The sequence below is a fragment of the Myotis daubentonii genome, chromosome 16 (genome assembly GCF_963259705.1).
Source record: "Myotis daubentonii chromosome 16, mMyoDau2.1, whole genome shotgun sequence".
Lineage (NCBI taxonomy): Eukaryota > Metazoa > Chordata > Mammalia > Chiroptera > Vespertilionidae > Myotis > Myotis daubentonii.
Genome location: NC_081855.1, coordinates 55,881,857 through 55,896,917, shown reverse-complemented (window position 1 = coordinate 55,896,917; position 15,061 = coordinate 55,881,857). Strand labels below are relative to the sequence as shown.

General features: G+C 63.6%; 1 protein-coding gene across 3 annotated transcripts in view; it reads left to right on the top strand.

Moving 5' to 3' along the window:
• CYTH1 (cytohesin 1) overlaps nucleotides 1–15,061 on the top strand; it is a 51,158-nt gene that overhangs the window by 22,527 nt on the left and 13,570 nt on the right. For all 3 annotated transcript variants that reach the window (XM_059671418.1, XM_059671417.1, XM_059671419.1), the window contains exons 2-3: nucleotides 13,088–13,170; nucleotides 14,176–14,240. In XM_059671418.1, coding sequence (XP_059527401.1) covers nucleotides 13,088–13,170; nucleotides 14,176–14,240 — 148 coding nt within the window. The remainder of the gene's footprint in view (nucleotides 1–13,087; nucleotides 13,171–14,175; nucleotides 14,241–15,061) is intronic.

Here is a 15,061-nt window from a genome sequence, read left to right as displayed (position 1 = left end):
GTGTGTGTGTGTGTGTGTGTTTAAACCGAGGCCCCCCCTTCCCTCGCCTTTGCCTGGTGCCCCTGGGGAGCGGGCTCTGACTTGGTGACTATGCCCGGACTTCCTGCCTCTGAGTGACAGTCGTCAGAAGCTGTGGCAGTCACAACTAACTCCAGAGTGAGTGACACCAGGAAGTGTCACATTAGGGACAGTGAGGGCACCGAGGATTTGGGGTAAAGTGTGGAGAGCAGGTAACCTGCAGAGGGAGCCCCCCCAACCCCCCACCGTTGGCTGGAGGGAAGGCTGAGCCCTCACCGCCACACCCACACTCAGCCGACTGTGAGTCAGGGTGACAGGCTCTGCGCTCACAGCTCCCAAAGGTTCCACAGACGGGCCGTCTACAGCGCAGGCCAGGCCTCCGCCACGCTGGACTCGGGTCGTATGTGGACGTGTGTGGACACGTGTGTGTGTGTGTGTTACCGTGTGCAGCGGTTTGAGGCCACAGCACACGGAGTGGGGCTGGCCGCGAGCTAATAGGGAGGGATGTGTGTGGGAGCCAGTAGGTAGCAAGTGAGTGAGTTTGGAATACACGTCAGGCTGCATTGCACAGTGGGTTCGTGAGGTGATGGTCAGCTCTGGGTCCTGTCTCTGCGTTTCCTTAACTGGTGCAACGAGCCACGCTTTACAGTCTCAGCTCTGGGGATCCGGGACACCTCTCTGGCGGCTTGGGAAGCTGTGCCGTGTGGGGAGCCCTGGGGGAGAGGGACGGCTGCACTTGGCTTTGGAGAGGGAAGGAGTAGAGGCCGGGCCGGGCGGGCTGAGCAGGCCCCGTGGCGGGCCTGGTGTCTGAAAGAGGAGTCCACAGCAGCCAAGGCCTCTGGGTCAAAGGGGCCACTGTGAGAGTGGACGAGGACAGCCCACGTCGTGCCGTGGTGCTGGGACCGCAGGGGGACAGGCCTGCCCTCCGGGTGAGCGGCTTCCGACCCCGAGGGGTGTGAATCGCTGCGTGGCGGCCTGCGCATGGGCTGCTGCCTGTCGGGGTGGGCGCCGCTTCAGGCAGGGCCGATGGGCACCGCGGCCTCGAGCTGGGAGCCTGGAGGAGCGGCGGGTCCTGGCTCCCCGCCTGCGGCCCTCTCCAGGGTTGGCATCGGTGTCCGTGTTGAGAGGAGATGCAGACGTGGCAGGGGCGGGAGTGGGGGAGCTGTGGACTTCCCAGCCGGTCCCTCCTCGCGGGCCTCACGCGCCCGCCGCTGCTCTCGCTGGGGCTGCAGGAGGGGCGCCCTGCCGGGGAGCGGCCTTCTGAACGCGGCTCACGCAGACCCACGCCCCGCGGCAGGTGTGGCGCCGGCGGGCCTCCGGGAGGGCTCGCCCACCAGCTGCCATTCCAGTGCCCGCAGGTGCGTCTGTGTGAGGGCTGCCCGCGCGCATCGGGCGCTGCTGTCCTCGCTGCCCGGTCGGCGTCAGCTGCTCATTCTCACCTTTTTTTCTTTTCTTTTTTAAATATATTTTATTGGTTTTTTTACAGAGAGGAAGAGAGAGAGAGACAGAGAGTTAGAAACATCGATGAGAGAGAAACATCGATCAGCTGCCTCCTGCACATCCCCCACTGGGGAAGTGCCCACAACCCAGGTACATGCCCTTGACCGGAATCGAACCCGGGACCCCTCAGTCCGCAGGCTGACGCTCTATCCACTGAGCCAAACCAGTTTCGGCTTTCTCACCTTTTTAATGCTTATCCCCCGATGGGCCCTGAGCCGTTCCCGAGGGTGGAGCCCAGCTCCTTGCTGTGTGGACACATGGACCTCACAGGCACTTGCTAGGCTCTCTTCCACGTGCTGTCCGGTCCCACGTTTCCTGACCCTGACCCGACCCAGGCGCCAGCCGCGCCCGGCCTCCTCGCCTCCCTTGGCCTCTGCTGCTCCCTTTGGGGGCCTGCTCGTCCTTCCAGGCCTAGCCAGAGGTTCGACCTCGCCGAAGCGTCCTGGTGTCCGTTCCGAGCACTGGGCGTGTGTGCTGCAGCTGGGCTCCGCCCCGCCCCACGGCCCGTGTGTCCCACTTGGCAGGGCCTGAGCTGTGGGAATCTGGCCCTGAGCTCAGCAGGGCCTGTGCAGACGCTCAGCCAGGGCTGACTGCGGGGGTCCGACTGTAACCGTGAGAGAAGGTGAAGCGCTGAGGCCTCCGCAAGGCCGAGCGAGGTCTGGCTCTGCCTGGGGTAGACTGCTCACACCCACAGCTGGACTTGGCTGTGAAGTCCTAGTAAGAATGCAGGCGACTAAGCACTTGAAGCTCTAAGCTGCCAGGTGGGTGTGAGATGGCACTGTGCGCATAAGCTGCCCCGGGTGGAGTTCAATGCCACGCCTGCACGAGGCCCTGGCTCTGGGGCGTCTGCAGCGCTGCCCCCTCCTGACCCCACTGCCTCCCATCCGTCCGCAGTCCTTGTCGTGCAGCCTCGCGCTGGACAGGCTGCTGAGGCCGAGCTGGGCTCTGGAAGGACAAGCCGAGTGCTGTGGCTCTAAGTGCCGTTCCCATAGTGCTCACAGCCGTCCTCGGGGCTTGCATTTGTATTTTGCAGAATCAGAAATGGTTAGATCTTTATTTTAAAGCAGGAGCGCTTGGCGCAGAAGCACCCGGCGCCGCAGCCCGGCGCCACCATCTGCTGGGCAGGTTTTAAAGGGGACGGACTCTGGTCTTCTCGGCTCTTAGTGGCACCCGGCACCGAACAGCCGTGGTGCTGGCAGGGTCAGGCTGCCCTTTCTTCCTGTGAAGAGGGAAGCAGAGAGGGGCGTAGGTTCGGCCCCTCTGAGAAGGCGGTGTTGTCCTGGGCCTTCTGCAGCCTCCACGTCCTGTTGCCACGCAAGCAGAGGTGGGCAGGACCAGGCCCGGAGGCAGGGGGATGAGGGAGGCGGCAGGTACGGGTGTCTGAGGAGCAGCTGTCGGAGAGAAAAGGCAGTGCTGGGTGGGGCAGGCGCGGGTGGGCCCTCAGCCCTGCAGCCTGCAGAGTGCTCAGCTGAGGCGGGGCCAGGCAGGTGCCGCGGACCTGGGCGGGAGGCGTCCAGACCAGGACACGGGAGTCCTGCCGGCGGCCGTGGCCCCCCTCGCTGTGGCTCTGGAAGGTGCGTGGAAGCGTGTTTGCGTGTAGCTGATGGAACCTGCCTGCCGTGTGCTGCCGGTGACATCAAGGCGGGGGCTAGACCTGGGTCTCCCTAGTGTCCACTCCTCACTTCTCCAGGGACCTTTGCGGATGATACCTGCTCTTGCTCCTGCTCACGGAGACTCCCCTGTAGGGAAGACTGGCCTCTGGGAGGGGCTGCACCTTGTGGTCACAGGCGCACGGGGCAGGAGTGGGTTATGGGTGACCTGTGTGGCCCATCGCTGGGCCCCACGAGGGACACCGGAGTCACACAGTTAAGACAGACGATCTCGGGACCTCGTGTCTCCTGAGCGCATGAGTGTTGGGTGTACGGACCTGGCCCCACGCTCAGGGAGGACGGGCAGGAGAGTCAGGTGCTGAGGGCCCAGGCTCGCCCAGCACCCTCCTTCCTTCTTCAAGTCCAGTCTTGGCTTTTGTGCTCTTCCTCACTCCACAGAGGCTCACGCAGGCCTGACCTCTGACCTCGAGATCCAGTGAAGTCTTTGCCGGACCAGCAGCTGGTCTGCGCCCCCTCTCTGGCACCTGAGCCCCCTGTGCTCTCTGTAAGGGCCCAGGGCTCTGGTCTAGCCTCCAGGAGAACCCCCTGGGGCTTCCTGCATCGCGGCAGCTCGGGGCCCCTCTGTGGGGACAGACGGGGGTCAGTGGCTGGTGACACCCCTGTTTTCTCTGAATGGAAGTGTCAGCACAGAAGTTACCTTGTTTGTGGGTCCAGTACAGCCGGGGGTTATGGGCGCTGGCCCTGCACAGTGGGGATCCACGTGTCACTCCCGGGTTTATGTGGGGGCCTGCGCCTGGGGTCCCAAACCTGTGCCTGGTGACCCTCGTCACCTCACCACCAAGCTCTCAGCTGTTGTCATGTGCCTCGTCACTGGCCATCGTCCAGGGCGGTCTCAGGGTCACACTGAACCAGAGTGGGCTGGAGTGTGACGTTGCAGCCTCTGGTTGGGACGCAGAGCCGTTGCCCGGGCGTGTAGACGGGCCAGCACACCCGGGCCCTTTCGGAGAGAGGCCGGAGCATCCATGGCCAGTGGGGCCTGAGCCCTCGGAGCTGGGAGGGGGGATGTGGGCAGCAGGTGGTCAGAGCACGGCCTGCTGGTGCAGCGCAGAGCACGGCCTTGTGCCGAGGGGTGTCAGCACAGCCTGCTCTCCGTGGATGTCCACCGCCCAGTGAGGGGAGGAGGCGCCTCAAGCAAGGGTTAACTTCTCCGGGATGCAGCCATCAGGGTCTGCTTCCAGGGGAGAGGAGCCAGGCCGCCTGTGAGCAAATGCGGCGGTGCACCCCTCCCCCACAGGCAGGCAGTGGGGAGAGTGGGGCCGGAGGCGGGGCGGCCATCACTGCATTCATGGAAATGAGCCTGCGAGGAGCCGAGCAGCGCACACTCGGGGTGCCAGCCGGGCAGCAGCCCGCACCACACCGCCATCTCATCTCATCTCCGTCCACGCGCCTCCCCACCAGCCCGGCTCCCTTTGCTCGGCTTCCGCGCAGCTTTTGTTTCCTCTGCCGCCGCCTCCACCCTGGCTGAGCTGGCACACATGCCGTGCCGCTCCCTCGCTCCCTCCACCAGGCGCCGCGGGAGCGCCCAGAAGCCCAGGGCTGCGGGGCCGCGGGGCCGGCCCACCATGGGCTCTGAAGCGGACAGCTGTGACCTGCCCCGGCTTTGACATCGCTGCCCTGGGCTGCCAGGACCCTGGGGCCGTAGGAGAGGACTTGCCGGGGTAAGAGGCCGCTGGATGGCCGGGGCCCACGGTGTGGAGCATCATGTGGAGTGCGGGGGGGGGGGCCCCCTCTGGACCTGCCACCCAGGAGCCCGGAGCTCCGTGTCAGGCCCCGCCCGGCTGCCGGGGGTCCCGCATCTGCTCTGGCTCCGAGAGCTGGGCAGGCACTCGGTGTGGTTCCTTCTTGGCTTGAGAGTGGAGAGCAGCTGCTAACCAGGGTCCGAGGCCCTGCTCGGTGAGGATAGGACGCCCAGGGGCACGTTTAGGGGAGTCTGCCTCGGACCCGCGGCAGGAGTTTCTGTTTGGTTGGAGGACTCGGACCTCGCCTCGAGGGAGAGCCCTCTGTCTGCTGCGCGTAGGAAAGGAGCGGGCATTTGATTTGGTCCTGGGGTCCCTTCCGGCCGCAGTGCGGAGGAACCAGGCTGCCGAGGGCCGGCGTGCAGCTGAGTTCCTGGTGCGGTGACGGAGGAAACGGATTGCCTGACCCCGAGCCTCTGTTCTGGGCGTGCAGGGGTGTGTGGCGGCTGCGAGGAGTGGAGGTGATCGCAGCTGGCACAGGCCTGCAGGCCCTGGAGGAAGGGGGCGGCGGAGGGTTAGGTGTGGGGGCAGGGAATTCCGGGCTTTCCTGAGAGCCAAGGCCCCTGGCGCAGCCCGGGAGGCGGAGGCAGAGCACAGGTCCAGGTGCGAGCAGGTCGAGGGTCTTCACAGGCTTTCCTGCTCGCTTCTGTGGAGGCAGCTGCTAGCTTGCTTTCTAAACCACACTCTTAGGGTAACGCTTTATGACGTGGTTTCCTTCTCTGTCTTGAAATTTGACCTCCTTTCCCATTGGCTGGCTGGTTATGCCAACTGAGTCTTCGGCTTCCAGCTTTCATTAGATGAAACGTGTCACTCTCTTCTCTGCGGTAGGTGAAGGGTGCAGTGCCAGCTCCTGAGAGACAGCAACGGGGGCAGGGCTGGCACAGGCCTGTGCGTGCTTGGGAAACGGGTGGGCGGGGGTCCCCAAGGTCACGGGCTGACTAGTGCCAGGGACCCTGTGCAGGGTCTCCACTCTCCCCGGGCTCTTGGCTGGGAGGACGAGGCGGAGCTGGTGGTTAGCACGTAGGAAAGTTTCCCTGCAAACGCAGAACATGGTGATAAACCTTGACTGCTTCCTGCGAGGGGAGAGCGGGTTCTGCGTGGAAAGAATTTTAACTAGAAGAGTCTAAACATGCGTGTCGGCGACCTGCTGGGCAGCAGCTGCGTGAACGTCAGCTCTCACTTAACTCCTCCTGGCTCTGGCGCTGGGGACATGCGTTCACAACCTCTTAGGCGGAGATTGTGGTGAGACAGTTCTTTGCAATTTCTACACAAACATCAAATTACAGGTTCTTGGGAGGGGAACGGAGGCGAGCAGAAATCGGGAAGTCAGGACGTCGCTGCTTAATTTGTGTTTATTTTTAATTATAAACTGTGTGTAACGTACAATATGCCTTTTTTAGGGTCCAGTTCAGCCGCGTTAAATACACTTCCGTTACTGTCCAATACGCTTAGTTATCGCTAGCACTTTCTTACCTTATGAAGTTGAAACTCCATCCCCCTTAAACAGTGCCCGTCCCCTCCCCCAGCCCTGGCCCACCTCCCTCTTGCTGACGGTGGATTGGACCGGGTGCGTGTGAGCGGCTGGCTTCCCTCAGCATCCTGGCCTCGGCCCGTGGCCGCGGGGGTCAGACTCTGTCCTCGTTGGGGCCCGGGAATGGGGTTTTGAGAAAGGGTTGCTGTGGCTCCCAGAGTCACAGACTGTCAGGCGGCGTGGCCGAGCAGCACACTCCCTGCACTAGCACCAGGTCTGGGGCTACGGTCACATCCCTTTGCCATGCCCCCCCCCACCCCACCCCCGGCCTTCGCGCCCAGCTCTGGTCTTGCCAGCTCCCCAGGCCTGTCCCTGAACCCCAGGCTCCCGCAGCGTTGAGCGGCCTTTTGTCTTTCGGACCCTGTTGCCTTTCACCTGGAGAGGCTCTGAGGCCTGGTTGCATTCTGTCTGGAGCTCCGACCCCACGCGTGTGTAACGCCAGTGGGAACCCAGTTTTGAGGAAGTTTGCTGAACATTCGTATGTTTTCCAAGCCTGAGTTCTTTCTAGTCCTTTGACTTTTCACGTTGTTGGTCCCTGGGATTTCCCGGGAGATGAGGTGACTTACCCACAGGGCGGCGCAGGGTGAGGTGATGTCACAGTGGCCCCTCGCCGGGAGGTCAGGGTGCCGAGCCTGGACCATCACTCACCAGGCTGGACTTCTGTGTCAGCAGGCGCTTTAATCTTCCGGTCTGCGGGGCTGGGGGGACACTGCCTTCACCTGGACAGTCCCCAGATTTGCCCTCTTGACCAGAGCTGTTTGTAAATGGCCGTTGCCCCTCTAGGCAGAGACCCTGGGCAAGCAGGGTGCTGGCGAGCAGGGTTCTGAGCTGGGTTGAGTTCTCAGTCTCATCAGATGCAGCCTGTACAGGGCAGGTGGGCAGGGCCGGGTACAGTGTGCGGGGCAGTGGGTAGGGTCGGGCGCAGTGTGTGGGGCAGGTGGGCAGGGCCGGGTACAGTGTGTGGGCCGGTGGGCAGGGCCGGGCGCAGTGTGTGGGGCAGGCCATGCCTCCTGGGCTGGGGAGAAGCTGAGCCAGGTGGTCCCTCCACTGGGGAAAGGTAAGGCTTTCTGGGCTCATGCCCCCCCTGCGCTGGGTTCAGTCAGGACCCTCCATGGACAGGCAGGCCTCTGAGATGGGTGACAGGATGTTCGTTGGGTGTCATGGTGGAGGAAAGAAGGCCACTGCGTCTTTAGCAGCAGAGGGCCCTCGTGTGGCCGCCGACCTCAGTGGTGTCTGGGCCCCGACGCACACGCTGACTCTCGCTCAGGCCCCTGGGATGGAGGACAGACAGGGCCCGTTGGGTTGGCAGCGGCCCGTGCTCTGCTGAGCAGAAACTGCTGTCAGAAGACCAGCGTTGGCATTTGCCCGTGAACTTCCTGCGGGCACTGGGCACCTGCCGTGGCGCTGAGCAGGGAGAGTGGGCAGGAGCCTTGATGGGCAGCAGGTGCTGCACTGTTCACAGGCCGCCGGCTGCAGGAGGCCTGTCCCTTTAAGACAGCTCCTTTGTATGCACGGCGTGGGGCACATTTCAGCTCTGGGTTTCTGCCACCAGTAAAATCTGCAGAGCAGCATTTAAATAAAGAAAGAAATAGAAGCTTCCTTGTGTGGCTCTTCTGTTCACAGCGGAACACATGGCCCTTGTTGTGGGCTCTCTAATTGTCCTCATTAAATCGGAACCCTGCGAGGGGCTGGCACCAGGCTGGTCCCCGTGCAAGAGCAGGACACCTTGTAAATTAACCTTGTACACCAGCCCCGAGGCCGGGCCCTGGCCCTGCGCCACGTCCTCTGCGGCTGCTGCCCCCACGTTGCCGTTCTCTTCAGAGCAGAGGGCTCAGCGGCCTCCTGCTCCAACGCGTGGCTGCAGCACGTGGCGGTCGGGGGAGTGCTCGTTGCTCTGCCGTCTGGCCCGTCAGCCCGGCCTCTGCTGTTTGACCCTTGTGGCCACGCAGGAAAGCCACGGCGTGGGCGGGGGCGCGTCTCGGGTCCGAGTCGGTGTGGTTACCCAGTCCCAGCTCAGGCCTGTCCCGCCGTGGCCCTGCAGCTAGAGCCGGGAATGGTGCAGCAGTTCCCCGTGGATCTCCCTCGCGGGCAGTATGAGAGTGAAGGGTGGATGTCGCATCGATACGCTTACGCAGAGGAAACACGTTGGTTAAAATGGTAGATTTTTTTTTCTCATCACAAAATTTCATTAGAAAAATAAGATCTGATGAAATCTTTTTAAAAAAGTGTTTAGCTGGTTTTTGAACCCGAAGGCAGCAGCACTGATGGAGGGTGACTGAGGTGGGGGAAGAGGTGACTCCAGGTGGGGGGGTGGAGGCAGCACCTGCGCCGGGGAGTGACGAGCTGACTCGTCCACTCGGTCGGCACCGTGGGAAGCGAAGCCTCTTCTGTCCGGCCACCGCCACACTGCGCCGCGGCCCTGCGACCGCATTCGCGGTTCGCTTTCTGTTCACGTGCACGCTCCCTAATGAGCCGTCCGTTCTAGCCAGTTTCAAGAGCTCACCCCCCTCTCCTCGCCCTCACACCCTCTCCCGGAAGCACCACTGATTGCTGATCGGCAGGGGCTGCCAGACTGCCTAGCTTTCCTTTTTAACAAAATGTGTTTTTATTGATTTTTAGAGAGAGAGGGGAAGGGAGAGGGAGAGAGAGAAACGTTGAAGATGAGAGAGAATTATGGATCGGCTGCCTCCTGCTCGCCTGCCGGGAGCCGGTCCATCCTTGCTGTTTCAAGGGACCTGGCATATATGGCATACGGTTCTTAATATGTTTGCTCACCTTCTTGGCGCTGTGAAAGGTTGAATCCCCAGGTAGGGATTTTCCCCTAAAGTTAGGGAGGGAATAAAACCCCTCAACTAAGTGCCAGGCGGGTAATTAATCCCTTTAACTACGAACAATCATGCTTAAACTACATAATCTTTTCTCCCTGGAATGGAGATAAGAAACGCCCTAACCTTTGTAATAGAGATTGATAGGATTGAATCAACTGGTATAAATACAGTTGTAACAAGACAGAAACACTCAGAACTTAGAACAGAATCAAGAAGACAGAACCTACACGGAGCCTAGAGACAAAAGAACTTCGCTGGAGAGAGCATGCCGGAGGATCCTGGAGAGGGACTGGCCTCGGAGCCTAGAGACAGAGCCTAGCGGGAGAACATGGCAAGGGATCCTGGACTGAACCTGACTACAGAGATTGGCAGGAGAACCTGACTGGAACCTGGACACTGAACCTGACTGGAGAGCCTGGACAGAACCTGGCTGGAGAACCTAGCGAGGGAACATGGCTACAGAACCTCGCTGGAGATCCGAAGCAGAACCTCTCTAGAGATCCAGACCAGAACTTGGCTGGAGATCCGGGCTAGAGATCCTGGCTAGGCTGCTGATCAACTGAACGCTGCCTCCGAGTCTTTCCCTCTTCGCCGACTCCGTCCACACCTTTGGGAACCCCTGGACCCGCTGGGGTTGGACCCCGGCACTCGCCCCCACTGGGGATCGAGCCCACAACCCGGGCTTGTGCCCTGACTGGGAGTTGAACCCGCCACCTCTTGGTTCCTGGGTCGACGCTCAACCACGGAGCCCCGCCGGCTGGGCCAGACTTCTATTCTCACCTCACTGATGGGCTGTCAAAGCCAGAGACCACCTTCTGACATCCTCCATCCCCCTCCCGCTCGCACGCCCACTTTCAGTTTCTCACAATGTCCGGTCCCTTTGTTTTCCCCTCCGACACTCCGTACCCATGGCTGCAACCTGGATTTCCTGTCTGATCTGCTGCCCGGCCCAGAGGAAGCCACGGGGCCTCCCTGCCCTCACACGGTGCCCGCCCGGCTCACACCTCTGCCCGCTCCTCCTCCCCTTTGACATGCGCATGGGCGGTGGCCTCACTCGTGGTCTATATCCCGCCTTGGCCTCCATGTCGTGTCCACAGGTGGACTCGGACGTTACCTTGTGCACAGCTCACGGCAAGGACCCGGCACCGCCCGCCAGTAGCCACGCGCTCCAACGGGTTCCCTCTCTCGGGAGCTGTCCCTTCCTCGCCTCCCACCGCCACCGCTGGCCCCAGTGCCCAGGCCGGGCCGGGTGCCGAGTGCCATCATCCCGGGCCGCCTGCAGGTCCGGATTTTCCTGTTTCCCAGGCAGCAGGTGCTCTGCGGCTCGCGGTCCCCGGTTGTCATGTTGGGGAGACGCTGTGGGAACTGACTCGTTTGCATCAGGCGGCCTGTGGCAGCCTTGGTTTCGGCATGGCGCCGGGTTTCCATGCCCCAGCCGTGCCTGTTCGTTCTGTTGAGAGAAGACCGCGTGGTGCCGCTCCTGTCAGAGCCCCTCATGCTTTCCCATCACCTTGTCCTGATCATCCCGTCTCTGATGACGTCAGGCGCCCAGGGGCTTCCTGTGTTGACCTCCCCACCCCATGAGCCTGTGTCCCCTCGGGGACTGGAGACGTCCCCGTGCTATAGACACAGCCCTCTTCCTGAGGGGTTCGCAGACGATCACCTTTCTGCGTCCTCGTGCGTCCGAAATGCGTCTGCTTTGCCCTCCTGCTTGCTGAGGATTGTTCTGGGGTCAGTGGTTTTGGCGTGAACTTCGGAAGTTGCCTCCTCCGCCCCCCCCCCCAACACACACAGTGTCCTCCAGGCCCCCCCACACACACACACACTGTCCTCCAGGCCCCCCCCAACACACACAGTGTCCTCCAGGCCCCCCCCACACACACACACACTGTCCTCCAGGCCCCCCCCCCACACACACACTGTCCTCCAGGGCCCCCCCCCCACACACACTGTCCTCCAGGCCCCCCCCCCCACACACACACACACACTGTCCTCCAGGGCCCCCCCACACACACACACTGTCCTCCAGGGCCCCCAGCAGGTGGGCCTTCTCTCCTCCTCAGGGAGACCCCGGGCACCAGTTCCCACGCTTGCTGCTCGTGCACGGAGGGTCCAGCCATTTGGTTTTTGCCTGGGAATCAGTCCCTGTGCACAGAGACCACCGCGGCCTGCCCGCTGGGACGATGAGACGGGGCGTCGGGTGCACAGCAGCCTGGACACCCCCGAATCACCTCTGCGGGGGCGGAGCGCACAGGGACCCCTCATGACCGTGTGCCCTTCCGTGGCTGTGTGTTGTCTGGAAGCCCCGGAAACTGGTTTCTTAAAGGGAACCCTGGTCTCCGGGGACCAGAGCCCTCGTCCCCTCGAGGCCGGCACGCGCTCGGGGCGTGGTGTTGCTCCGGTGGCTTCGCTGACGGAGCCGACTTGTCCTTAGCCCAGCTTCTCCCGAGGTGGCGTGTGGACGCTCACCCCGATTCTCCCGGACACGTGTGGGCGCAGCGGCGCTGGCCTGGGACCCTGCGCTGGGGAAGCCAATCAGCTCCGCGGGCGGGCGCCGCTGCGGGCCCTCCGTGAAGCAGCGGAAAGTGCGGGGGGGCGCGGGGCCATGTGTGTCGCTGTTGGGGGGGGGTGTAAGTGCGGCTTTTCTGGAGAGGCCGGGGAAGCGGGAAAGGGAAGCCCCGCCATTCCGGCAGCGATGAGCCCGGCAGACCTTGCCGCCTTGGCCCTCGCGGTGGGGCGCGGTGTTTATGAAACGCGGGGGGGGGGGGGGCAGCTGCCCTTGGGCGGTGGAGGCGTCTCGGCCACAGTGGTGTGACCCTGACTGCCCCGTCCACTGTGTTCCCTTCTCGGGGCCCTGACCCGGAGGCCCGTGTGGGGCCCCGTGAGACAGACAGCGAGGACCGGCCGTGTCGTGCCAAGACGGGGTGCATCACACCCAGCACATCTCACACTGGACTCGGCACGTTCCCAGCGCTTGCAGCTACGCGTGGCCCTCGGCCACCACACCATACACCGAGCTGACCCACTCAGACGCCTGCCCGGAGGACAGAGGCGCCCATGCCCGGCCGCCAGCGCGTGTCCGTCCCCGAGGGCGGGGCCGCCCGCTGAGCTGCAGGCACCAGGCAGGGCGCAGCGCTGTCCGCTCGGGGCCTCCATCCCACAGCAGCGGGAGGGCGAGGGCGGCCCGCCTCCCGGGCGATGGAACGGGCCGCACCGTGCACTGATGTGTGCGGGACCTAGTGCGGGGGTGGGGGGGGGGGGCGGGGGTGAGCGGGGCTGCTGGTGCCCCTGCCCCCCTTCCTGATCACATGCTCTGCAGCCCCGGCACCTGCTCCAGAGCTGAACACGGGGGACTGTGCTGGGAAGGGACTGTGTGTCAGGACGAGAGCTCCCCCCCACACTCCCCGCTCTGCACTGGCCTCGGGTGGGCTTGTCCCTCCAGGTTTGTTCTCTGTGCCGCAGCCTCTGCCCGCCCCAGAGAGGCACCCAGCCCGTGGCTCTGCCGTCCCCCCACCCCCACCCCCACCCCCACCTGAGTGTGTCACGGGTATCATTCCCGTGGAGCTGGACCTGGCGGGGGCTGGGGCCGAAGGAGATTGGTGAACTAGGGCCTGAAGCCTCCGCTGTGATCCCCTCCCTTCCCGCTAGCCTCGCCTCACCCTCAAACCACCCCCCCCCCAGGCAGCCTCTCCCTGGCCCCTCGTACAGGGCCCTGCCTCGCGCACCTGCTGGGAGCTTGGTCCCCCGTGGCCCTGGCTTTGGGTTGGCGAGAGGACAGCTTCCTCATGCGCCCTCCTCCCGCAGTGCCCAGCGACCTGACTGCTGAGGAGCGGCAGGAGCTGGAGAACATCCGGCGCCGGAAGCAGGAGCTGCTGGCCGACATCCAGGTAGGCGGCGGCCGCCGTGTCCCCCACGCACAGCGCCGGGCAGAGTGGGTGTGGGGAGTCCTTGCTCGGCAGGCAGGGCGGGGGCTCAGGGTGAGGGGTCGGGCGGGTGGGGCGATGCCAGAAGGAGCGGGACCGCGTCCGGCCTGGCGCCGCCACCTCCTGGGCGAGCGGCTTCAGCGCCAGCGTTTCAGTCCCTGAATTCAGTTTCTTCGTCTGTAAGACAAGCGGGAAACACCTGCGGAAGGTGGCCGTCGCTCCGCTGAGCGCCTGGCTGTGCAGGGCCCAGCACAGCTGCTGGTCCCGGAGTCCACAGGCAGCCCCCGCCCCCGGTCAGCCAGCCCCCCGATCAGCCAGCCCCGCGTCAGTCAGGACCCCAGTCAGCCAGCCCCCCGATCAGCCAGCCCCGCGTCAGTCAGGACCCCAGTCAGCCAGCCCCCCGATCAGCCAGCCCCACGTCAGTCAGGACCCCTGTCAGCCAGCCCCCCGATCAGCCAGCCCCACGTCAGTCAGGACCCCTGTCAGCCAGCCCCAGGCCGTGAGCAGCGCTCGCTGGTCCCTTGCAGAGCCACCGTCGGGGACTGTCTGGCAGCCGTGCGCAGGGGTAGCGCTGGGCAGCTGGGCGCGGGGAGGGGCGTGCAGAGCGCAGGCTCCCACTCGGGGGCTGCTCGGTGTCTGGTGGTCACCACCCTCTCTCTCTGCTTCCCGTTTCCCGGTGACGGTGATGGTGACGCTCGGAGGGCCTTGCCCCGCGGTGACCGTTCTGCTGATGCCGCTCCCCTGCGCGAGGAGGGGAAGCAGCACGGGGCGGGCGGCAGGCGGGGCCGCGTTCCCTTTGCTGCCTGGCAGCCCTGGCGGCTTCGGTCCTGTGGGCGGCAGCTGGCGCGCTCTCTGCGGGCGGCTCAGGGCGGGGGGCAGGTGTCCCCAGCGCCTCCGGCCGTGGCTGACGGCCTTCATGTGGCCTGAGCGCTGGGACTGGGGGACGCGGTGACACTGTCTGTCTTGCAGAGGCTGAAGGATGAGATAGCAGAAGTGGCCAATGAAATTGAAAACCTGGGCTCCACGGAGGAGAGGTGAGTGTATCCCGTGGCGGCGGGGGCGCCGCTTCCCTCACACCCCCGCCCTTGCAGCGCAGTCCCGCGATCGCGAGCGCGTGCTGTGCACGGCCGCCTTGCTGCTCCTCCCGTGGCACCCACCGAGGAGGCGAGAGCGCGGGCGGTCGGGAGGGCCGACTGCAGAACTGCCAGTGCCGGCCCTTCGTGCCCTCGCTCCTGTGGAGCTGCCCCTCTGTCGCTGTGTGAGGAGCTGCCGTGCCCCGTGCGGGCCCTCGCGAGCTGTTTGCGCTCCTAACGCGGACCTGACCGTGAGGCTGGAGGCGGTCACGTCAGAGGGCGAGCGCTGTGGGCTGTGCCTCTTCCCACCCCGTGGAACACGGGGAATGAGAGGGTAGTTGAATGGGGCGCCTGGCCGCATGCAGCTGCCGGATACGTGCCGGGCTGTGTCTAATTCACCCAGGGCTGTGTTCAAGCCTGACGCCCCCTGGCTTCCGTCTGCTGGGCTTGGAACGCGTGGGGCGGTGCCAGTGGGTCAGGGAGGCTGCCGGTCCAGGGGCCAGCTCACCACTCAGCCTCTGGGTGTCAGTTCTAGCTCGCACCTCCTTCTCAGTTTTAAAAAACTGTAGCTTCAAATAAATGGATACATTGGAGTTCACCAAATGTAAAGTTCCTGCTCTTAAAAAAGATACTGCACAGACAAGGAACACATATTTGCAATACCTGTATTTGAGGATTTGTATCCAGAATATATACCAGTATATAAAGAATGCATACAACTTGAAAAAAAAAAGGCAGTCCAAATAAAAAATGGGCAAAAAACTTGAAAAGACACTTTCTCC